Source organism: Canis lupus, chromosome 20, assembly GCF_003254725.2.
Source record: "Canis lupus dingo isolate Sandy chromosome 20, ASM325472v2, whole genome shotgun sequence".
NCBI lineage: Eukaryota > Metazoa > Chordata > Mammalia > Carnivora > Canidae > Canis > Canis lupus.
The window spans coordinates 41,023,288-41,048,148 of NC_064262.1; the positions used below are offsets into that span (position 1 = coordinate 41,023,288).

A 24,861-nucleotide genomic window follows, 5' to 3' on the forward strand; every position below is an offset into this window, starting at 1 on the left:
TAAATAGCAACAAAAAGAAACCTAAAGCGGCTATACTGATATCAAAAGTAGAATTTAGACAAAAATTATTACTAGAGATAGAGGATAGTTTATATTGATCAAAGAGTCAATCCAGCAAGAAGACATATAAACATTTTTTGCAGCTAAAAATAGAGCCTCAAAATACATGAGGCAAATTAAAGAGATAGACAATTCCACAATAATAGCTGGAGGTTTCAACATCCCATTTTCAATCCTGGATAGAGCAACTAAGCAGAAGATTCAAAGTAAACAGAAGGCTGGAATTATCAAATCTCCACAAACATCACAGATCTAAGTATCTATAGAACATTCCATTCAACAACAGAATTACATATATTCCTCAAATGCATGTAAAATATTCTCCAGGACAGACCATATCCTGGACCATTAAAAATGTTCAATACGGAAAAAAGAAAAAAAAAAAAAATGTTCAATACGGGAAGCCCTGGCGGCGCAGCAGTTTAGCGCTGCCTGCAGCCCAGGATGTGATCCTGGGGACCCAGGATCAAGTCCCACGTCGGGCTCCTTGCATGGAGCCTGCTTCTCCCTCTGCCTGTGTCTCTGCCTGTGTGTGTGTGCGTCTCTCATGAATAAATAAATAAATAAATCTTAAAAAAAACCGTTCAATACATTTAAAAGGACTGAAATCATCCCACGTATTTTCTTTGACCACAACGGACTAAAATTAGAAACCAATAGCAGAAGGAAATAGCTAAGACAGACCTAACACAACTATTGACAAATACCTAGCAAACCTATGTATATACTTTACTTTCAAGACAGTAATCTCATCCTAGGAATCTAGGACTCTGAAGACACACCTCTATACAAAAGTATGTAAGTGCAAGGTTATTCACTATAGCATTGCTATTGCAAATAACTGAGAACCCTCTAAATGTCCATGTATAAAAAAAAATAAAAAAATAAAAAATAATAAATGTCCATGTATATGGGAATGGTTACATACACAATAAAGAACAATGCAGCTGTAAAAGAAAGAAAAAGAAAGAAAGAAAGAAAGAAAGAAAGAAAGAAAGAAAGAAAGAAAGAAAGAAAGAAAGAAAGAAAGAAAGAAAGAAAGAAAGAAAGAAAAAAGAAAGGTAGAAAGGTCTCTATGAGCTGATACAGAGTGTTTTCCAGGGCATTCTGAAAGTGGAGAAGGCAAAACGCCCAGGAGTGTAATGTAACATTTGTGTAACAAAGAAGAGGATACAATAAACTACACCTGTATCTGCTCATTTGTACAAAGGGAACATAAGGTAAACCAGAAACAAAAAAGAATGGTTACCTGTAGGGAGTACTTGGGGAAATGATGGAAAGAAATGGGTAATGGGAACAAGATAGTAAGAATGAGGGAGGAGCAGCACTTCTCTGGGCATTTTTGTACAGTTCCCTTAAAATCAGAGTTGTTTCACATACACAAAAATAAACAATTAAAATCAGCCAGGATGTGGAGGACTCAAAATGGAATATAAACACTAAGGATGGGCAGCCCAGGTGGCTCAGGGGTTTAGTGCGGCCTTCAGTCCAGGGTGTGATCCTAGAGACCCGGAATCCAGTCCCACGTCAGGCTCCCTGCATGGAGCCTGCTTCTCGCTCTGCCTGTGTCTCTGCCTCTCTCTGTCTCTGTGTCTCTCATGAATAAATAAAATCTTTTAAAAAAAAAAAAAGAAATTTTGAAATAAACATATTTTGATACTTTTTTTTAAGATTTATTTTATTTTAGGTTTCAGCAGTATTCCAACTTAAAGCAAATTATACCTAAGTATAATAAATATACAGAAGTCACATAAGCATAAGCAAGATAAAGCACCTCCTCGGTCCTGTTAGCAAATGTTTTCTATTACTACTGTCTGTTGCCCTTCGTCTCTTTTGTATGGGCACCCTAGTGGTGGAGGTAAAGGTTGGGAATGAGACAAAAGGGAGAAGGGACTCCGAGCATGGAATTTTTTTTTCCCCTTCTGTCCTCTCCATGGGAGATTTGTGGCTGTTTCTTGAAGTTTGGTTCATGTTGGAACACTGGATCCTGGGAATCCCATCCAGGTCAGGGCCTGGAATTTGGGGAAATAGCTGGTTTCTTTCTTTTTTTTTTTTTTTCTTTTTAATAGCTGGTTTCATATAGGGTTCCTGTCTTTTGTTCAACTAGATTGTTAGCTGGTTTCTGGGCTTCTCCTGGAGTCCCAATGATTATGCTAGGGAAATTGGGGGAATGGTAATGCTGGCTATGGCTCTTATCTCCTGGGGTTGATAGCCATTGTATTACCAAGGTTTCTTCTGCTGTGTCCTAGGGCAAGGGCTTTACTGAGCCATCCATCTGTGCCTGAGAGCTCTACCAGGAAGGACAATTCTCTTCCATCATGGCTCTAGTATGACCTGCTGAGTCTACTGTGTTGGGACAGAGAGGTATGGTCACAATGACTGACTTTCATTGCCTGTCTTTAGAGATTTGAAGGCTTATTCAGGCTTGCTGCTGGTCTACCACATCTTTTATTTAGGGAAGTGTTTCTGGCTTTTTTTCTCCTGGCTCTTTAGAAGTCCTATTGTTTCATGTTCTGTGTCTGGTGGATTAATTTGCTGGCATTCACTATGTCCTCTGACCTATGCACTTTGAGTTGCTGCAATTCCTCTGTCTATGGTCCACAGTAGAGTGAAGTACTGGCTTGTCATTTGTGGAGTTGGGGTTGGGGTTCTAGGGTTCCAGGGTTCTGGAGGTTAGCAGTATGGGTGAGGGTTTAGAGGTTAGAATCCATTGGTCAGGATTTAAGGATTAAATGTTGAGATTAGGGCAGGATTACCAGGTTAGAAGATAAATGTCAGGATCGCAGGATCTAGAAACCGGGTCTAAGGTTAAAGGGTTAGAAGTTTAGAGACTAGGGCTTGGGCTAGGGTTAGAAAGTTAAGGTTAAAGTGGTGATTAGGGAACTAGGGTGGGTTAGATGTTAGAGCTGTGGCAAAAGTCTAAGGTCTAGCACTTCAGTTTAAGGATCAAGGGCCAGGGCAGCCCCGGTGGTGCAGCCCAGGGCGTGATCCTGGAGACCCTGGGTCGAGTCCCATGTCAGGCTCTCTCTGCATGGAGCCTGCCTCTCATTCTCTGTGTTTCTATGAATAAAATCTTAAAAAAAAAAAAAAAAAAAAAGGATCAAGGGCCAGAGTTAGGTCAGTGTCAGAAGAGAATGAGTCAGGATCAGAAAAGGTAGGCTAGGTTACAAGTTAAGAGTTAGATCACCATCAGTGGTGGGGTTAGGGGCCAAGGTATAGGATTTAGAATAAGAGGCTCGATAGTAGGGGTTAAAATTTGTTAGGGTTAAGGAAACAGAGCAAGGGTAACTTCCTCTTTTTCCTTGCTGTGGACAGATTCTCCAGGAAGACAGAAGGCATCAGGTTCTATGGTTACGTACGCCCTAAATCCCAGGGGATACATGTCAAGGTTTCACACTAACTATTCCATTGCACACCCCATTTGACCATGGAAACACTGGGTTGAGGTTCAAGGGATGAGTAGGAGAGAGGCCAATCTCCTTCTGCAGGTACTTCCCCATATTTGAAAGTCAGACTCTGGAATCCCCTTCACTTGGTTCAGGGGAATACACACACACACACTCTCAAGTACCCACACATGCAGGGAGGAGGCAAGTGGAGCTGGAGAGCTGTTAGCTAGATTTTCCTCTTTTTTCCTTAAGATTTTATTTATTCATGAGAGACAGAGAGAGAGAGAGAGAGAGAGAGAGAGAGAGAGAGAGGCAGAGACACAGGCAGAGGGAGAAGCAGGCTCCCCCACGTGGGACTCAATCCTGGGTCTCCCGGGTCAGGCCCTGGGCTGAAGGCAGCGCTAAACCACTGAGCCACCTGGGCTGCCCAGATTTTCCTCTCTTTAATAAAGCCAGAAGAAAAGGTAGGCTAGAGCAACAAAGATAGGTACAGGTACTGAGGAAAAACAGAGAAGGTTAATAGAAAATGCTGGGAGAGGGTGTTGCTTTAGATCATGAAATCTGGCCAGGCCTGAGGAGGTGACTCAGTGTGGAGTGACTGGAGCAAATATTGGGTAGAAGGAGTTTTAGGTAGAGGGAATAGCTCCTGTGAAGGCCTTGAGGTGGGAACAAGATGGTGGAATGGTAGGAGTGAGGGAAGAGTGGTTCGGGAAGAACAGAGGTCAGCAAAGGCCAAGTCACATGGTGCTTTAAGGGCCATGGTGAGGAGTTTGGCTTTTGTTCTTAGTAAAGCAGCAAAACATGGCAGTGCTTCAGGCAGTAGAGTGATGTGACCTGCTTTATGCATTAAAAAGATCAATATGGGGACACCTGGCTGTTAGTGGAACGTGCAACTCTTGATCTCAGGGTGGAGTCTGAGCCCCTGATGGGTGTAGAGATTACTTTTAAATATATATATATTATATATTTCAAATATTTTATTTATTTATTCATGAGAGAGACATAGGCAGAGAGAGAAGCAGGCTCCCTGTGGTGAGCCTCATGTGGGACTTGATCCCAGGACCCCGGGGTCACAACCTGAGCTGAAGGCAGATGCTCAACCACTGAGCAACCCAGGCATCCCAATATATATTTATTTTAAAAAGTAAAATTAAAATAAAAAGATCAGTCTAATGGTTGTATGAAAAACAAGCCACAGAAGGCTTGAAGAGATGACAGTACATGAAGAGATGAGGCTGACTCAGGCTAGATGGCCAGAGGTGATCCAATTTAGGGTACAGCTGAAGGTTAAATGGACAGAGGTTTGCTGAAGGATCGTTGAGCGCAATCTTGCAAAAAATGAAACCAAGAATCATGCCTGAGTTTTTGGGAAAACTGGGTAGCTAATGGCAGAAGTGGAGCTCAGGAGATTAAAAGTTCTTTATAACATCTACAGCAAAAGAAAAAAATACACACTTCATCTAAAAAGCAAGTGTGAAGGTATTTAAATGTATTTTTTTTAATGGAAAGTATTTGTTTTAGCAGTTGTGAGCAGAGATGGTGATTCAAAGTTAGAAACTTCTATCAGGATTTTTGTTCTCTAAAGTAAATGCTCACTCAGTCATGATCCACTTGGTTTATGAATATTCATTAGCTAAACGTGACTAAACAATCCTTGGGTCTTATTCTCCTGATTAAACAGGCCAGTGAGTAAACTGGATATGAAATGGGTTTCAAGGGGATCCCTGGGTGGCGCAGCGGTTTGGCGCCTGCCTTTGGCCCAGGGCGCGATCTTGGAGACCCGGGATCGAATCCCACATCAGGCTCCCGGTGCATGGAGCCTGCTTCTCCCTCTGCCTGTGTCTCTGCCTCTCTCTCTCTCTCCCTCTCTCTCTGTGACTATCATAAATAAATAAAAATTAAAAAAAAAAAAAAAAAAAAAAAAGAAATGGGTTTCAAGTATTTTTAACAGTATCTAGGATTCACTTACTCTTTTGGCATTGCTAATATTTGGGAGTCTAAATACTACTATACAGACATTGCCCCCAAAACAACATTCAACTCACGTTGCTACTTCAGGAGACTGAAACTTTCAGGGCTAATTTAGACTAGAGCGGAGTCTGATTAAAAGGGAGGTCAGAGATTCTGACAAGGGAAATAACAGACCTGGCCTAGTTGAAGGTGGATACTGATAGACATTATTTATCCAGAGACAGCCTGACACCTAAATCTCACCTGAACTCTAAAGGTCTTCTGGGGAACCCATAAGCAAGTGAAGTTGTATTATTTTATAATCCATTCAGTTGCTGCAGGAAAGAATACTGGCCTTTTTGTTGGCTGCCAGCTGATCAGCAGTCTACCCACAGGAAACAAAAGCCACCATTTACATAAAACCGTTTTTTTCCTTCTTCCTTCTCTACTCTTTCTCATATATAAATACTGTTTTTGCTTTTGCTAGATTTAATCAATCATTGTTTTCCCTTATATACAAGTTTTTTTTTTTATGCTTATGTATTTACTTAAGTAATCTCTACACCCAACATTTGGCTTGAACTCACAACCCTGAGATCAAGTCACTGCTTTTCCGACTGACCCAGCCAGGCATTCCCTTTATAAACAAGTCTTTAATTATTCTTAGACAGGGGAAGGATTGGTCTTTGACCTTGTCTTCTCTCTGCATTCTTTCCCATGGTCAGTTCTTCACTGACGTATTTCTATCACCCCTTTGACAATTCCCAAACCTAACTTTATCCAACTACCACCAAGCTACTTCTGCTTGAATGTCCTACCATCACTCCAAACTCACATCCCAAATGAATTCATTTTTTTCTCTAAGCCAACCTCTCAACCAATTGCCAAACACACAGGTTGAAACCAAGTTATTCTCAACTTTACTAGAAAGCAAATGTTTCTTGGACTGGTTTCTTGGGTCCAAGAGGAAGATTTCCTCTAAATACTCCTGATCTCTTCTCATAACTCTTCTCCCTTGGCTGAAGCTTCAGGGACATAGAGCCAGATTAAGGGTAGCTTGACCCTTTCTTCCCTTATTTTGGGAACCAGCTGCCCACAGGTTCTGTTGCTCTATTTTGTAAGTTTCACAGGCATAGGCTCTGCCTTTTGACAGAGGTGGAGGGATGTTTCATTCAAAGGAATGTTAGGATCTCATGATTTGGCAAAGAACAGAAAAGAGAGATCTGGTGAGGAATGTGGAGAGTAAAATATCACATACAAGTTGAGGCTACAATGGGACCACCACTTGAAGCATTTCACTTTTCAAGCTGGCCATGTTGAAATGCAGGCCACTTTGTTCACAGGCAAGTGTTTTTCTAACTGATTTTATGTACAGGCTGGGATGAAGGAGTACCTTAGCAAAATGCCAGTCACATGGTTCAGTAAAGCCAGTCCTTAACACAATCTCTGTGGTTGAAGCACATAAGGGCTAAGGTGTGGGCACTGACCTTGGCCTTATTAGCAGAGACCCACTGCCTTCCCTTGTGGGGCATCTGCAAAGCCTAAGCAGCAGGGAAGACCTCGGTGAGCAGGGTCTACTGAGCCACAAATTTAACTACAGGGAAGTCCTTCCCCATACACGCCTTTTAGATACTGGGGTAAAACAAGTATTTGGTCCTTTACTATGTCTTTTAGCTAGTTCAAGAGGCCAGGGCCTTTAAATTGCAATTAAATTCTACATATGCAGGACACCTGGGTGGCTCAACCGTTTGGCACCTGCCTTTGGCCAGGGTGTGGTCCCGGAGTCCCAGGATTGAGTCCCCCATCGGGTTCCCTGCATGGAGCCGGCTTCTCCCTCTGCCTGTGTCTCTGCCTTTCTGTCTATCATGAATAAATAAAATCTTAAAAAAAAAAAAAATTCCACATATGCTAAGGAGCACAAGTGTATGAGTTCCAGACTTTGTTAGGCCCAGCCCAGCGGACAGAATGGAAGGGCTGTCCCAAATTCCATCCCTTATATCCTGAGCTAGACTCAAGGCCAAAGGACAAAACCAGAATTCATGTGTGTTTTTTTTTCCCCTTCATGGTTTACTCCCCACTTGCTGGTCTGTCAATAACTCTGACTATGGGGCAGCTTGGGTGGCTTAGTGGTTTAGCACCGCCTTCAGCCCTTGGCTTGATCCTGGAGACCCGGGATCGAGTCCCACGTCAGGCTCCTGCATGGAGCCTGCTTCTCCCTCTGCCTGTGGCTCTGCCTCTGTGTATGTGTGTGTGTCTCTCATGAATAAATAAATAAGATTAAAAAAAAAACAAAACAGGGCAGCCCTGGTGGCGCAGTGGTTTAGCGCCTGCCTTCAGCCCGGGGTGTGATCCTGGAGACCTGGGATCGAGTCCCGCGTCGGGCTCCCTGCATGGAGCCTGCTTCTCCCTCTGCCTGTGTCTCTGCCTCTCTCTGTCTCTATCATGAATAAATAAAATAAAATCTTTAAAAAAAAAAAAAAAAAAAAAAACAAAACACCTCTATGGTTTTATAGTTCTGAGATTTACAATGCAGTTTCAATCTTAAAAAGATGGTAGGTTTTATTTGTAAAAAAAAAAAAAACAATGCCCTTATTACAAATAAAACATATCATCTTCTCAGACTGAAGTAGAAAAACCACTCGATGAAATTACCACAGCCATGGAGATTAAGAAGATGGGAAAAGCCTGGGCCTGGAACAGTATTACAGAATCACATATGTTTACAAAGTCCAAGAAGAAATGCATAGCTTTAGAAACCTGCTCCAGGGATCCCTGGGTGGCGCAGCGGTTTGGCGCCTGCCTTTGGCCCAGGGCACGATCCTGGAGACCCGGGATTGAATCCCATGTCAGGCTCCCGGTGCATGGAGCCTGCTTCTCCCTCTGCCTGTGTCTCTGCCTCTCTCTCTCTCTCTGTGTGACTGTCATAAATAAATTTAAAAAAATATTAAAAAAAAAAGAAACCGGGATCCCTGGGTGGCGCAGCGGTTTGGCGCCTGTCTTTGGCCCAGGGCGCGATCCTGGAGACCCGGGATCGAATCCCACATCGGGCTCCCGGTGCATGGAGCCTGCTTCTCCCTCTGCCTGTGTCTCTGCCTCTCTCTCTCTCTCTCTCTGACTATCATAAATAAATAAAAATAAATTAAAAAAAAAAAAAAAAAAAAGAAACCTGCTCCATAAGATCAGAAGCAGTACAAGAACGAAAATAAAGGAAAAGAGGTTTTGGGGGGTTTTTTTTTGAGAGATTTTTTTAAAAAGCAAGTTGATATCTTGGAAAACAACTGAGAGACAAATCTCTAGGGCATGGCTATGTAAATTCATTCCTTCCCCACTTTCTGTAGCCTAGCAAAGAGCTGGTTCCATGGGTCTTCCTTCTCTCCAACGATAAAAATGTCAGAAATTCAATGAGCCTTCTGGAAAGGAGTAGGGGAACACAGAAAAAGAAAAAGAAAATGCCCAAAGAGAAGTGTCTGAAAGAAATACTACTCATGTGGCACATCCAGAAGCTCAGAAGCTGAGACAGGATCTGGAGGAATGGCAAAGGTCTCAATTCTCACTGGGTCCCTGAGGCAACAAATTTTAGAATAGTAGCTTCAGGTAAAAAAAATAAAAATAAAAAAATAAAAAACACCTGCCACAGTAATGCTCAACTAAAACTCACGGGGTAAAGGACCACCCTCCTGTCCCCCACGCATAGGAGCCATGTGTCCTGGGCCTGACCAACTCTACAGAAGAAAACAGTGGCCAACTGAGAGCTGCTCACAGTGGGGCTGGGTAAGCCATGTCATAGAGCTTACCCTCAATGCAGCTTGGGGACGCCAGAAACACAGGACCCAAAAGAGAAACGGTATTAAGAAATTTGAATATATTGGACAAAAAAGAAAGACACCTCAAAGACATGGTTTGGGGCTGCTACTATTGTAAATTAACACTGTAAGAAGGTGGCATCGTCTTAAATACCACTAGCTGAAAAACAAAGACTAGACAAGACGCAGGTAGAGGCCCCTCAGAATATAATCAACACAGGTCATAATTAATCTCATAATAGGTGATTCTCCCGAGTTTAGATTCACAAGTTAGGAGACTCAATAACTGTTATAGAATTACCAGAGCCACAGTGACATTGAGTCAAGACCTTTTCAGCCTATTCACCGTCCCTCACATTGAGTATGAGTCTTTGAAAAGGTTTCTAGGGACAAAATCTACTACAAGCTCAAGGTGATCTGCTTCCTAAATTCAGTGAATGTGAAGCAATGCTGTCATAACTTTGTATGTCCTATTAATGATTTAGATTCTTTTTGGTGTTACTTAAGGCTTTTAGGAGACCTGGCATTGAAGTCTGGCAGCACAGAATTAGAAGGTGGCGAATCTGGTTCTCACAATATGTTCTCCAACAGCTCTACCAGTATTAAATAAGCTGACATTTGGTCTCTACCTGCCTGCCATTACTCTATTTCTGTTGGTTCTGAGCCCAAGTTCAGAAAAAGGGTGTTGGGCACCTGGGTGGCTCAGTCAGTTAAGCGGCTGTCTTCGGCACAGGTTATGATCTCAGGGTCCTGGGATCAAGCCCTGAGTCAGGCTCCCTGCTCAGTGGGGAGTCTGTGTCTCCCTCTCTCTTCCCCTCTGCCACTCCCCCTGCTTGTGCTCTCGAGTGCACTCTCTCTCAAAAAAAAAAATAAGATCTTTAAAAAAGAAAAGAAAAAAGGTGTTATTTATTGAGTCTCCTAAAATCCTATCTGCCCTTCCTTTCATTATATAGGCTTGTTGCTCAGGGTAGTCAAAACAACTATAAAATATGGAACTAAAGCCTTCGCCAGTGTGTGTGGGTTAGACAGAAAAGTGAGCTAATGACCATGGTCTAAAAATCAGCAAAATCCCTATAGTGCAAACGTATGTTAATGAAGATAAAGGTAGGGCAGCCCTGGTGGCTCAGCGGTTTAGTGCCGCCTGCAGCCCAGGGCGTGATCCTGGAGACCCTGGATCGAGTCCCACATCAGGCTCTCTGTATGATGCCTGCTTCTCCTCTGCCTGTGTCTCTGCCTCTCTCTGTCTCTATGAATAAATAAATAAAATCTTTAAAAAAAAAAAAAGGAGTACGTCACTCTTTATCTCAGGCTTGTAAACTGAAGCCCCATGTTGGGTATAGAGATTACTTAAAAATAAAACCTTAAAAAAAAAAAGGGAATAGAAAATAAAATTGGACCTGAAACACCTGGAAAATAAGACTAAAACCTGATGTCTGGTCAGTAGCATATGGTTAAGTTTACTCTAATGCTGTGAAGGCAGAAATGGACATGTGGGGCAGCCCGTGTAGCTCAGAGGTTTAGCGCCGCCTTCTGCCCAGGGCGTGATCCTGGAGACCCAGGATCAAGTCCCACGTTGGGCTCCCTGCATGGAGCCTGCTTCTCCCTCTGCCTGTGTCTCTGTGTCTTCCATGAATAAATAAATGAAATCTTAAGAAAAAAAAAAGAAGAAGAAAGAAAGGAGGAAGAAGAAAGAAAGGAGGAAGGAAGAAGGAGGGAGGAAGAAAGAAGGAGAAAGGAAGAAAGAAGGAGGAAGGAAGAAAGAAGGAGGAAGGAAGAAGGAGGAGGAAGGAAGAAGGAGGAGGAAGGAAGAAGGAGGAGGAGGGAAGAAGGAAGAAGGAGGAGGAAGGAAGGAGGAGGAGGAAGGAAGGAAGAAGGAGGAGGAAGGAAGAAGGAGGAAGAAGAAGGAGGACGAAGGAGGAGGGAGGAGGAGGGAGGAGGAGGAGGAAGAAGGAAGAAGGATGAAGAAGGAAGAAGAAGAAGGGACATGTGCCTTCACCAGCCAAGCAGGACTGGACTTTCTGAAAGACATCGTGTGGAAACAAGCTACCAGAATCACAGACCTCCCTTCCAACTTTCCAGAAGTGCAACACCTGTATACTTGGCACTAGAATCAGTTATATATATATATATATATATATATATATATATATATATATATATATATATATGAGTGTGTGTGTGTGTAGATATAAAGATATAGATGACAGTTATGGCTTATTTTCACTCTTCTCAAATTCAGTGACTCCAAGAAAAAATGTCACCACCCTTCTTCAACCTGCCACACTATCCCATCTCCATACTTAGACCACACACCAGGAATACCCGCAGTCCTCACCTCACTTTGCATTGCTTCAACAGGCTGCTGGAGAACCCACCCACCCTACCCCACGTTCCTTAGCGACATGTCCAAGGCCCTTCCAACTAGCTTCCCTCACGGCCTACGGAAACCCAGAGCCCAGGTAAGAACCCTCGGTCACCACCTCCACCTCAGCTGTGCTCCCTCGGGTCTAGGTATCGCCTGAGCGCGAGACTTGGGACGGCTGCCACGGCCCTCGCGATGCAGCGCCCAAGTTCTTCGCCCTCCACGTAGCTCCGACAAGTACCGGGCAGCAACCACGAGCCAGGCACTACCCTAGAGAGAAAAGTAACAGAACGAGTCGAGCAAGCTCCGTCCCATTGCCAGGCGGCCCCCTCCCCCGCGCAGGGCCGCCCAGGAACGCCCGCCTCCCTCCCGCCTGAGGGCGCCCAAGCCGGCGCGGAGGGGCAGTTCCCGCCCGAGACGGCCCGTCCCTTCGTACAGCCCGGGACAGGCGCTGCGGAGAGACAAGGGCCACCCGCAGCACCGGCGCTGGGCCCGCAGGCCGTCTAGCCTCCGCCCGGCCACTCCCACTGCGCCGTCTCCCCCTTACCTCACACACCACGCCTCCACTTCCGGCCGGGTCCGCGGCTTCCCGGCAAGGACCCCCGGAAGGGCTGCCCGGCCGAACGCCCGAAAGACCCCGCCTGGGCCGCGCAGGCTAGCTACCGCGGTGCCTGGTGGCCGGGCGCCGCGGTGGAGAACCAGGTGAATCCAGACCTGAACTCCTGCTGGGCGGGAGCCAGAACAGCTCAGAATCCGGGGTGCGCTGAGGCCCTGGTGCAGGGGGCAGGAGTCCCGCGGCTGCAAGCCTAGAGAAATGAGGGGCAGCAAGGAGATGGATTGGTGTCAAGAACTGGGGCTGAGAGCCTGGGGTGTTGGGGAGCTGGGCCTCAGGTGTCGGGGGAGGGTAGAGGACGGGGAGCCGAGACAGAGTTAGGGGGTTGCGGGTCCCCGTGGCGCCTGGGAGGATGAGGGGCTTGCCCCACCCCACCCCCACCCCCACCCCGCTCCCTGAAGCAGAGGAATGGGCACCTCAGGTGAGGGGGCGAATACCCTGGCAACTTCTGAAATTTGTGATTCTCTGATAAAGCAACTTTGAAGTTGAGCGAGTTTCTTGATCTGTCAACATTTGTTGTAAATCAAGGGCCAAGACAATCATTACTTGGCTGGCATTCGGAAAGGAGCCACATCCTTCCCCAGAGGGCCCCTGGCAGCTTGGCCTTGCAATAGCTGGATGAGACACATTCATTCATTCATTCATTCAACAAATACTGTTGAGATTCAATTATGTACTAGACACTCTGCATAGGTGAGCATCTTTTAATGCTTTCATGGAGCTTACCTAATGAGTGAAGACATAACTGAAGAAAAGGTCCGAGAAGCCATAATAGGGGAAGTGAACTAAAATCTAGTAGATGGATAGGCAGTAACCAGAGGAAGCACATTTTGGACTGTGGAAATGTCTCACATGATGAGATTTACATTTTTAGTACACTGGCTGCTGTGTGGAAATTGTAGAGGCTGGCAGGAGTAGAAATTGAGAGGCCATCGAGGAGGCTGTTGCAGAAATCCAATGAGGGTTGATGAAGTCTTGGGCTAGGGTGGTGGCCCTGGAGGAGAGGATTGTATGGATTTGAGAGACACTGCTTAGGTCAAATTGCCAGAACTTGGTGATAACATGGATATGGAAGGTGAGGGAGAGATGTTAAGGCTGTCTCTCCTTAGATTATGGTGAAGCTTCCTTTTGCTTTCAGTTACTCACAACCTGGGATATTAGGGAGAGTGGGTTGGCTGGACTTAATTTTGTGGTTTGAGTGGAGCATCCAGCTGAAAGCTGTAGAAAGGACATGAGTAGGGGAGACCCTAGCACTGCCTTTAACATGATTGTCAGGCTACTTTCAGCCTAAAAGAAATAAGTGTTGTCCAGACTATTCCTGTGTGTCTTCATGGAAGTCTTCTCCATATTTGTTGGCAAATTTAGGAGCTCCACTAGGTAATCTTTTATACTTAGTCCTTAGTCCTGATCAGATGATCGGTTTCTCACATGTGAATAGAATTTCACAGTTGAGAGATACCCCACATTCTCTTGGTCCAGTTTAAGAAATACTTTTATGTTCCTTATATCATTTCCATGATTATTTATTGAGCTCTTATGCTATGCTAGGCTCTAGAAATACAAAGATAGACAGAACAAGACTGTATAGGTTCCATTAGTCAATTAAACTGACCTTTGTCCTAGGCATTGTTTCAGCTGCTTCAGATACAAAATGGTTACAAGTGGTCCTTGACCTTGGAGTTGCATATCCACAGGCCTTGCCATTGAGGACAGCTGCGTATATTAAAGAATTGATTGGGACGCCTGGGTGGCTCAACGGTTGGAGTCCCAGGATCAAGTCCCATATCGGGCTCCTTCCATGGGGCCTGCATCTCTCTCTGCCTGTGTCTCTGCCTCTCTCTCTGAGTCTCTCCTGAATAAATAAAATCTTTAAAAAAAAAAAAAAAGAATTGATTTGGGCAGGGGAGATCCTGATCTCTATGTAAGATTAGATAAGAGATCGTATGTATCCAGCAGACTTCTTTAAGAGTATCCTGGCAACATCCCAATTCTTGTCCATCCAATCTTCCACTTCTAGAATTGATGGGAGCACCCTATGGGATAGAAAGCCTTATGAATGGAAACAGTTACTGTACATTTGGGGCCAGGCTGTTTAGCAATGTAAATTGTAAATCCTCTAAAACACAATGAAAAGTTAGAAATTGAAGGGACCATTGGCAGAGACAAGTAATGTTTAATCTTGAATTTCTCCTGAATAGGTAACTCCTTTGTATGTAACCACCATAGGCCTTGAAAGTGAGATGGCTGTTGGCTTTCAAGGTTACATGGCTCCAGAGTAGGGAGGGTGGGGAGCGTAGCATGGAGGGGTCCTTAATCCAGCTTTCTGATGGCAGGAGTGAGATGACCTCGATCTTGCGAAGCCCTCAGGCTCTCCAGCTTACTCTGGCCCTGATCAAGCCTGATGCTGTTGCTCACCCCCTGATTCTGGAGGTAAGAAGGAATCCTAAGCCTCTACTGTATGCCCTGGGCACTGCTTCTGTTTCTGGGGCTGCAGAGCCATTTGTGAAGACTGACAGCACAGTCCTATGAAAGATGCTATGGAGGCAAAGCTAGGACCTGTGGACTCTGACTCTAAGAAGACAAAAATCTACTGGAGAATTGGGGCAGATAAAAAATATAAGGGTCCAATACAGTAAGAAGAACCAAACCTCAAGACAATGTATGTATATTAGTTTTCTCTGGCTGTGTAACAACTTACCACAAACTTAGCAGCTTAAGACAACATTTCTTATCTCACAATTCTAGAATTTAGAAGTTCAGTAGGCTTTCCTGGATTTTTCCTTAGGGTCTCACAAAGCCAAAGTTAAGGTGTTGGCTGACTGGCTCCTTAGCTGGAGGATCTGGGAAAGAATCCACTTCCAAATTTGTTCGGGTTGTTGACAGAGTTTGATTCCTATGGTTATAATACTGAGGTCCCCATGTCCTTGCTTGCCTTCAGGCAAGGACTGCTCCCAGATTTTAGAGACCACTCACATTCCTCATCACATGGCTCACTCCATCTTCAAGACAGCAGTGGTGTGTTCAGTGCTTCTCATGCTTAAATCTGACTTCTCGTTTAGCTGCTAGCCAGATAAAAGTCTGCTTTTAAAAAGTTCATATGATTAATCAGGCTCATCCTGATAACTTCCCTTTTGATTAAAGCAAAGACAACTGATGGAGTGGCTGGGTGGCTCAGTTGGTTGAGCATCCAACTCCTGATTTCAACTCAGGTCATGATCTCAGGGTCATTGGACTGAGCACCATTTTGGGCTCTGTGCTCAGTGGGGAGTCTGCTTGAGATTCTTTCTCTTGCCCTCTTCCTCTCCCCTCCCTACCACATACTCTCACTCTCTCTCTAAAATGAATTTTTAAAAATAAATACACCAAAGTCAATTGATAGCAACCTTAATTACACCTGAAAATCCCTTTTGCCATATGATATAATCATATTGCATCATATTCACAGTCCTGGAGAGTAGGGTGCAGAACCTGGGTGGAACTAGGGGAGGGTCATTGTAGGGTTCTGCCTACAATAGTTGGATAAGTACTAGCTGAGCAATTCTGCTAGGTAAGCACACTGTGGTGCAGAGGAAGACCAGAGCAGTCAGAAATGGTGGCCTGCAAGTGTTGGGACCTGGCCAGGCTCAAAGGAAGGATGGGCTTCAGTTAGTGTTCAGGAGGGCAGGTATTCCCTAGAGGGAGACACTGAAACAGGAACACATATGGTGGATCTGAGGGCCACAGGCAGGCTGGGGTGATGGGACTAGAGAATTGGAAGAGGTGGAGGACAAGGACAGTACAGCCTTGAACACTGGGCTAGAGTAGTTGTACCTCATTCCATAAGTAAGGTTCTGACCAGAGTGTGACATATATTTTTATGGTGTTCTTAATCTGTTGAGTGTGATAGTTTGGAGAGAATGGGACAAACTCAAGGCAGGACCACTATCAAAATATTTTTAGGATGGTTCGAGAAGCGGGTCATGTGGGCTGTAGGAACAGAAGGGCAGAGATGGCACTTCCTGCCCCCTGCACCCGAGGCTCATGCTCTGGCCATGTGACTGAAAGTCTTTACCTCACTCCACCTTCTTTCTCTTCCTACCCAACTATGGGACAGACTCTCAAGTCCTGGGCTCTGGTGGGTCCTCATGGTTCTTTTGATCAGTCTGTGTCTCCTATTCATTCCAGAGGTCCCTTTGACCAATTTTTATCTTTGATGTGGTTGTTTATCCAGGCTGTTCATCAGCAGATTCTGAGCAACAAGTTCCTTATTGTACGAATGAAAGAACTTCTGTGGAGAAAAGAAGAATGCCAGAAGTTTTACCAAGAGCATGAAGGTAGGATCAACAGTCCTTTGAATGGGAGACTTCTCTGTCTCAAGATGTGTGCAAGAGAGATTTTCACCTGGATGCACAATAGCAGGCTGTCTCTGACCTACCAACTGTAATACTGTGGCCATTCTTCTGAAGTCTCGCTTGATACACAAACTTTTCATGATCATCAATCTTCGGAAAATATTTTCCAGGGGGTGTCTAAGTGGCTGTCAATTGAGTGTCCAATTCTTGATTTTGGCTCAGGTCGTGGTCTCCGTGTCGTGGGATCAAGCCATGGGATCGAGCCCTGTGTTGGCTTCATGCTCAGTTTGGAGTCTGCTTTTCCCTCTCCCTCTGGTCCTCCCCCCACTTGCACTCTCTCTTTCTCTTTCAAATAAATAAATACATTAAATCTTTAAAAAAAATTTTTTTTCTAGGAGGGTTCCACTTCGTAGTCCTAACCAAAAATTTAGTTTTATGTCCTGATGATATCAGTAGTTAGTAGTTAGTGCATGTTTACTATTTCAGACCTTGTCCTGGTGCTCATGATTTCATTGAATTTTCCCTAGAGCCCTATGGGGTGTAGGTATTGTTATGTCTCCAGTACAAAGATTAGGAGCCTGAGTTAGGAAAATTAATGACCTACCCAAAATTGCACAGGTTGTAAGTGGCAGTGCCTAGATTCAGACCCAGGTATGTCCTTATTCTTTTCTCTAAAACAGTTTTTATTGGGGTGCCTGGGTGGTGCAGTCGGTTGAACATATGACTCTTGGTTTTGGCTCAGGTCATGATCTCAAGGTCATGGGATTGAGCCCCCCATCAGGCTCCACTCTCTCCCTTTCTCTCTCTGCCCCTCTCCCTTGCACTCTCTCTCTAAAGTGGATGAATAAATAAATAAAATCTATTTCAAAAATATTTGAGAGAGAGAGAACATGTGCAGAGAGAGGAGCAGGGGACGAGGGGCAGAAGGCCAGAGAGGCAGAGAGAAGCAGACTCCCTGCTAAGCAGGAAGCCCAATGTGGGACTCGATTCCAGGACCCTGACTGAGCCACTCAGGTACACCAAATCTTTTTTAAAAATAAAACAATTTTTGTTATTTTGAGTAAGGAGGCAGAAGTACAAACGTTCTCTTGGGCACCAATGTCTTGATGAAGTTACTCTCTCCTTGCAGGGCGTTTTTTCTATCAGCGGCTGGTGGAGTACATGGCCAGGTACTTCTAATTTTCGTTTTGGCATCTTTATCCACCAAGATTTATCTCTCGGGGCAGCCCAGGTGGCTCAGCGGTTTAATGCCACCTTCAGCCCAGAGTGTGATCCTGGAGACCTGGGATCAAGTCCCACGTCAGTCTCCCTGCATGGAGCCTGCTTATCCCTCTGCCTGTGTCTCTACCTCTCTCTCTGTGTGCGTGTGTGTCTCTCATGAATAAATAAATAAAATCTTTTAAAAAATTATCTCTCTTGCTCCCTAAATTTTTAAGTTTCATTTGACACTCTTTAAAGTTGTAATCAGTGTTAAGTGTCTGAAGATACATGGACTTGAGGCTATGACTAAGCCAACACTGACCTGGTAGCCACTTGTCCCATGATGGTTATTGGTCCAATGGCTAGAGAAGAGTGTTGTTAAATGCTACTGAGCCACTATGCTGACCTCTGTGGCCTTTCATGTATACACGGAGTGGCCTTCCATCACTTACTACTTGAAGCAGCATCAGTCCTTAGCTAGAAAGGCAGGGTAACTCTCAGGACATAGTATGCCTTTATTCATGCCCTGCTCACAGTGTGCCCTCCTCAACCACATAGCCAGATTCCTGACATGTGCTCCTTTTGTACACAGCGGACCAATCCGAGCCTACATCCTTGCCCGCAAGGATGCCATCCAACTCTGGAGGACCCTGATGGGACCCACTAGAGTGTTTCGAGCACGTCATGTGGCTCCAGATTCAATTCGTGGAAGTTTCGGCCTCACTGACACCCGCAACACGACCCATGGCTCTGGTGAGTCCGCCTCCCCTGTCCTTGGCCACCAATAAGAGAGGATGGTTTGGGGTTGGTGGTCAGGCCATATGTTGGAGTTAAGGGGTAACCCTGCCATAAACTTTCCTCCCAAATACATTTCTCTTCTTTTGTGGCCATCTCCGCAGACATGGCCTCAGGACTTAGGGTCAGGAGGCAGAACTAGAGGCTCAGGTTTCTGAATCTGATTATAACTGTCTCTTGCCTCCAACTGGCACTCCTTATGAGAACTCCTTCTCTTTCTTACCTCCCCTTGCAGACTCTGTGATTTCCGCCAGCAGAGAGATTGCAGCCTTCTTCCCTGACTTCAGTGAACAGCGCTGGTATGAGGAAGAGGAGCCCCAGCTGCGCTGTGGCCCTGTGCACTACAGTCCAGAGGGAGGCATCCACTGTGCAGCCGGACCAGGAGGCCCAGGACCAGCCTGATGCAAGCCTGTTGGTCTGTGAAGACTGGCTGCACTGCCCAGCCTTTTCTCAGAGACCTAGGACCAGGGAGGCCTGGGGATCGTAGCACCATCTTTGCTGGGCACCACACATACCTGAGGATCTAGCTCCTCACTTCCACCTGCTCTAGAATCTAGCTATCTACCTCTTTTCCAGAATGTTCATGGGTGGTTCAGAGCAGTAATGGCTCCTCTTTTCTCTAAGAACTATTCATCCTTTTCAAGGAGGAGTTTGCCTAATTGACTTGCCTGAAAAATGCAGTGACTATAAGCACCACTTGGCCTGTCTTCCTCAATAAAAGTCAGTGTTCTACTGAATCTTCAAGACTAGGAGCACTATTCTAGGTGCTTTCTCTCTTTCTCCTTAAGTGGAATAATTAAACCTGTCCCAGGAATGCCTGGGTGGTTCAGTCTGTTAAGCATCAGACTCTTGATTTTAGCTCAGGTCATGATTGATTGGGTCGTGGGATTGAATCCTGCATCAGGCTCTGTGCTTAGTGCAGTCTGCTTGAGATTCTTTCTCTCCTCCATCTGCCCCCCATCTTGCTCTCTCTCTCTCAAATAAACTTAAGAAAAAAACTGTCCTGGAGCCAAGTTTCTGGTCTATGCTAAATGGAGAGGATTGTGTAGAAATCTCCCAGAAGGTTCACACATGTGTGTAGCTTGTCTAGTGCATAAAGGAACCCAGTGACAAAGTTGAGTGTGGGCCCAAATGCATGTTGTGCACCAGGGGTAGGGCTGCATCCTAGGGGAAGGGGCAACTTTTATTTGAACAAGGATGTGTCTGCCCAATAGAAGCATGTTTTTATGACTCACTTTTCTGTTTTGCACAAAGCCACTAAAGTTAGCCATGTCTCTGTTATAGATGAGAATGAAAGTTAACCATTGCTACATTACAAATCACCTCAACATTTAGTGACTTAAAACTGTAGTTTATTTTTATGTGTCTCTGGATTGGCTGGGTGATTCTGCTGGTGTCACTTGGACTCACTCATGTGGCTGCATTCAGCAGGTGGGTCAAATGTGGTATTTTATCCTGAACTGCTTCATAGCATGATTGTTTCAGGGTTCCAAGAGGACAGGCCCCCATTCATAAGCTTATTAAGCTGCTGCTTGTATCATGTTTGTTAATATCTCATTGGCCAAAGCAGGTCATGTGGCCAAGCCCAGGGTCCAAGTGTGACGAAACTATAAGGGGGGCATGGATACTGGGAGGTGTGAATCATTGGGAAGGAGGAGGGGTGCCATAACTATGACAATTTACCATACAGGGAGTAGTGAGGAACCTTGAATTTATATAGAATTTGTGAAAAATATTTGCACAAGCTAACAAAGCAGATAAAGAAATAGAGAAGGAAGGAAAGAAACAAGGATGTGTGGATCAGGAAAGTCAAAAGAAGAGTTTTTCTGGAGAATGAAGCAATGTTGAATATTGTTATGAAGTCCAGAAAGATGAAGCTTTTAAAATACCCTCTAAATGTGGCAGCATGGAGGTCACTGTGACCTTGGCAAGAGCAGGTCCTCTGTGCCAATAGGGGGGTTACCTTGCGTGGAAGATGATGGGCTGAAGCATTTATAGTGTCCTACTACCTTTGGGCTTAGAGTGAAATATCTAAGTGTCTTAGAGAATCTTCTCACATCCAAATCTATAAATGTATCTGCATATGCTCCCACCTTCTCTTCTCTTCCTATTACAATACAGGAAGGGTCCTGCTTCCCATTAAGCCAGTCTTTCCATGTGCTCTGAATCCCACCTTGTTCTTTTGATTTTCTAGTCTCTACTGCACTTTCACTTTCTCTGCTGGGTCCCTTCCCTTTGAATTCAAACATGTTTTGGTGTCTCCCATCTTTCAAAATCTTTTTAACTCCACTTTCCTCTTCAGCTACCTCTGTTTCTTCATCTCTATACAAACAAACCCACACCAGTTGTCTGCTCTAACAGGCTCATCCCCCTTTTCCCAGCAGCCCACTCCAGTGTGGCTTGCACACTAACCACTCCAGAGGAGACTGGTTTCCTCATGCTTTTATCACTGTTGCCCAGTTCAGCACCAGACATAGGTATCATTGCTTTGTAAATAGCACTAAGCTATCCATAGTGTGGTCTTTGACATTGCTTAGGATCCCTCCATCTTTAAAATCTTGAAATCCTATTTTTAAATCATAGTCTTCTATATTCGTCTCTCATGTCTTCTAGACCTAGACTATTTGCTCATTCACTCTCCTATGTAACTTTTTCATATATTCTCTCTCCAAACCTCCAATAGCTTCTTTCTTCTTCCTCATTGCCCAACTGTTAACCCTGCCTCCTCTTTCAGGAAGTTAACAGCCAGGAAAGAAACTCCATAGACTTCTAAGACCTTACTGAGCACCTACCTGCATCTGTGCTCATGTACTCTGCATCACTCCTGTTAGAATAAACAATAGACAAACCTTCCAACCTCCTATTTAAAGCTTTCCCCATTTTGTGCAGGACATCTTATTGTCTGCCACCTATTCAAGGCATTGCTCCAGTAATTATTGCCTATGCGTCCTGCATCATCAGGAGAGAGATGTTACAAACATGCTGCAGTTCCTCTCATTAAAAAATAAATAAGTAGGGGCTCCTGGATGGCTCCGTTGGTAAAGCATGTGACTTGTAATCTCAGGGTCATGAATTCAAGCCCCACTTTGGGCATGGAGTCTACTTAAAATTTAAGAAATAAAAAATAAATAAAAGCAAATTTTCACACCACATCTCCTTCATGCCACTGTCCCATATCTCTTCTCACCTTTAGCAAAACTCTCAACAGAGTAACCTAGAACAGCAATGACCAATGACTTTCAGTATAGACAAAATGGTGTAGACCCATTTATCTTTGCTCCTCCCTGCTGAGTACAACCATAAACCTGAAAAGAATGCAAAAAAACAAAGGGAACTCTGAAAAGTTCTCTGAAGTAGAACTGGTTTGAGACTTCCAGACTAGAGGAACAACACAGCAGCAGGGCATCTTAGGTCTCCCCACACAACAGAACAAGGTGAGCAAGACTAGGCATTTCCCAAATCCTAACCCAGCAATAGATGGCAGCCCATATGGCCTATTCTTTCCCATGAGTAAACAGACTAAATAGAAAGTCCAGCTCAAAACACCCGGCAAACTGACAGGAGGATTGATCAGGAGTGCCAGCTATCAATAACTAGGGGAAGTACTCTACTTCCTAGCCAAGTCTGCGGCTACCCTCCCCCATGGAAAGATAATAAGCTGATGGAGTAACACAAAAGAGACCAAAACAAGTGCCCAAAGTCCAAGTTCTGTGACCAAAGTTAGACATCTAAGTCAAAGTCAAAAGTAAGTTCCAAGATCCAAGTCAATCCCATGTCTGAGTTCAATGTCCAGGACAAGTTGAGTCCCAAACGAAGGTTCCAGTCTAAGACCCAGGTCCCCCAGTCTAGATCTAGGGTTCTGGTTCAGATCAACATTCCAGGTCCAAGGTCAATGTCCTAGTGTAGGTCTGATGTCTAGGTATGAGGTCTTGACATGAGGTCAAAGTCTCAGTTTAGATGTTGACATTCAAGTAACAGTTGCAAGGGCTAGATCCATCACTGAAGACTGAGGACAGGTCCAACATCACAGACAAAGAGAGTTCCACAGATGAGATTTGATGTTCAAGTCCAAGGTCCAGTTCTATGTCCAAGGGCCAGTTTGAGATCTAAGGGCCAACTCCAAGATCTAGGCCCAAATCTGAGGTCAAGGTCCAGGTCCAGAGCTTGAGAACAAGGTCCCTAAGTCTACATTTAGGTCAAGGGCCAGGTTCAAGATCCATGTCCCATTTCCAAAGCCTAAGACCAATATAAGTATCCAAGATCAAACACAGATCTACACCCTACATTCAAGCCCAAAGGGCAGATCCAAGTTTCAAATGTTCAGTGTTCAAATCTGAGATCCACGATACTATTCTATATCAATATAGAAGTCCATGTTCAAGGACCAGGTTTATTTTTTTTTAAGATTTTATTTATTTATTCATGAGAGATACAGAGTGAGAGAGAGAGGCAGAGACACAGGCAGAGGGAGAAGCAGGCTCCATGCAGGTAGTCTGATGTGGGACTCGATCCCGGGTCTCCAGGATCAGGCCGTGGGTTGAAGGCGGCATTAAACCGCTGAGCCACCCGGGCTGCCCAAAGGACCAGGTTTAATGTCAGGACTAACTTACAGACCAGTTCCATATCCAATATCTACAACAAAGTTCAGGAGCAGGTCAGTGTTCAGTTCCAAAGACTATATCTAAGATCCAGATCCATGGTCCAGGTCCAACATCTATGTTCATATTTGAGGCTTAGGTCCAAGGTTAGTGCTTAATGTCAAATCTAGGTCCAGATTCACAGTCTAGATTCAAGGCCCATGTTCAAGGTTGAGGTACACTCAACTACTTCCAAAGTGCAGGTTCAGGTCAAGACCCAAAGTCTGGATCCACACAGTCAGATCCAAGGCAGAGGTTCAAGGACCAGATCCAAGGTCCAATTCTAGGCCCATTTCCCAGGTGTAAGGTGAATCTAAGATCCAGATTAAATCCATGTCTAAAGTCCATGTTGAGTTCCAGCTACAAGATCCAGATCTAAGTTCTAGTTCCAAGGTTAGGTATAATCTATTTTTCATAAAAATGAATGTTTGGGACGCCTGGGTGGCTCAGCAGTTGAGTGCCTGCCTTTGGCTCAGGGCATGATCCTGGAGTCCTGGGATCGAGCCCTGCATCCGGCTCCCTGCATGAAGCCTGCTTCTCCCTCCACCTGTGTCTCTGCCTCTCTCTCTCTCCTCTGTGTCTCTCATGAATAAACAAATAAAATCTTAAAAAAAAATTAAGAGGACTGCTTTCACCATATATGTACAGACCATAGATTCATTCCATCCCATTTGGAATGCTAATTTTTTATCTTTTATTAGCACAAATGCCATAAAACTGCCTTTCTAGTCCTTAAACATCCCTGACATTTCTCTGCAAACTATTCGGTAAAAGTTTGTCTACTGGTTTACATCTTTAACTGACAATTAAATAAACTCAGAATTTTTTTAAACTAAGTTTTGGTGGTGTTTGCTTTATGACCTAACATTTGGATTCTAAGAATATTGTTATTACCATTAGTATTTGCCATAATAAATAGCACTTCCTATGGGCCCAGGACTTTGCTACACATGAAAATCAAATTTAATCCTGCTATTATCATTTCATAGATGGGGAAACTGAGGTGGAGAGGTTAAGTAACTTATCCGTAGTCACAAAGCAAGAAACAAAACAGGGTACAGGATATGCTCTTAAACAAACCACAGATAACGCTGACTAATTAGGATGCAAAGGTTTATATCCTACTAAATCTGTCCTTAAAGAAAAAAAAAAAAAAAAGCTTCCAAGCAAAGACTAGGTTTTTGGAGAAAAGAAGCCCATGAGAATTAAGCCCCTGACACAGATGCAATATCTTCTGGGGGAAAAGCTAACCCAATTTAGTATATAAACTAAATCTGGAAGCAGTCTAAGGCTGCAGAGCTACCACCAGGATATCCTGATCAGGAGATTTCCAGACACCCAACCCAACTGCATGACTCTCTAAGGACAAAATCAGGCGTGGCTAAATCATGCTGCTCCAGAGGAGCTACTGAATCCAACCCTACCAGGACCCTCACCCAACCAAAAGATACTATTCCCTGAAGTCTGGAGAGCTCTGCTCTGAGATCAGGAATAGAAGAAAGGAGTGGAAGTGGGTGACTAAAGGCAATTCTCTTTCTCCTCCCCCTCCTCCTCTTCCTCTTCCTCCTCCTCCTCCTCCTTCTCTTCTCCTTCTTCTCCTTCTCCTTCTCCTTCTCCTTCTCCTTCTCCTTCTCCTTCTCCTTCTCTTCTCCTTCTCTCCTCCTCCTCCTCCTCCTCCTCCTCCTCCTCCTCCTCCTCCTCCTCCTCCTCCTCCTCCTCCT

At 44.6% G+C, this 24,861-nt stretch overlaps 1 protein-coding gene and 1 long non-coding RNA gene across 6 annotated transcripts in view; one reads left to right on the forward strand and one right to left on the reverse strand.

Annotated features, from left to right (window-relative positions):
* LOC125752104 (uncharacterized) overlaps positions 1-12,250 on the reverse strand; it is a 39,876-nt gene extending 27,626 nt beyond the window's left edge. For all 4 annotated transcript variants that reach the window (XR_007404216.1, XR_007404217.1, XR_007404218.1 and 1 more), the window contains exons 1-2: positions 12,112-12,250; positions 11,683-11,834 (exon numbers count right to left, since the gene is read on the reverse strand). This is a non-coding gene — a long non-coding RNA (uncharacterized LOC125752104). The remainder of the gene's footprint in view (positions 1-11,682; positions 11,835-12,111) is intronic.
* Positions 12,133-19,504, forward strand: NME6 (NME/NM23 nucleoside diphosphate kinase 6). Of its 2 annotated transcripts, none has more exons than XM_025455717.3 (6): positions 12,133-12,266; positions 14,511-14,607; positions 16,388-16,490; positions 17,638-17,677; positions 18,301-18,461; positions 18,739-19,504. In XM_025455717.3, the coding sequence occupies exons 2-6, from the start codon at positions 14,518-14,520 to the stop codon at positions 18,903-18,905; spliced, it is 561 nt and encodes a 186-aa protein (XP_025311502.1). In that variant the 5' UTR covers positions 12,133-12,266; positions 14,511-14,517; the 3' UTR covers positions 18,906-19,504. The 2 variants fall into 2 exon arrangements, with proteins under 2 accessions (XP_025311502.1, XP_025311503.1); XM_025455718.3 differs by having other exon boundaries at positions 12,190-12,322.
* The last annotated feature ends 5,357 nt before the right edge of the window (positions 19,505-24,861 follow it).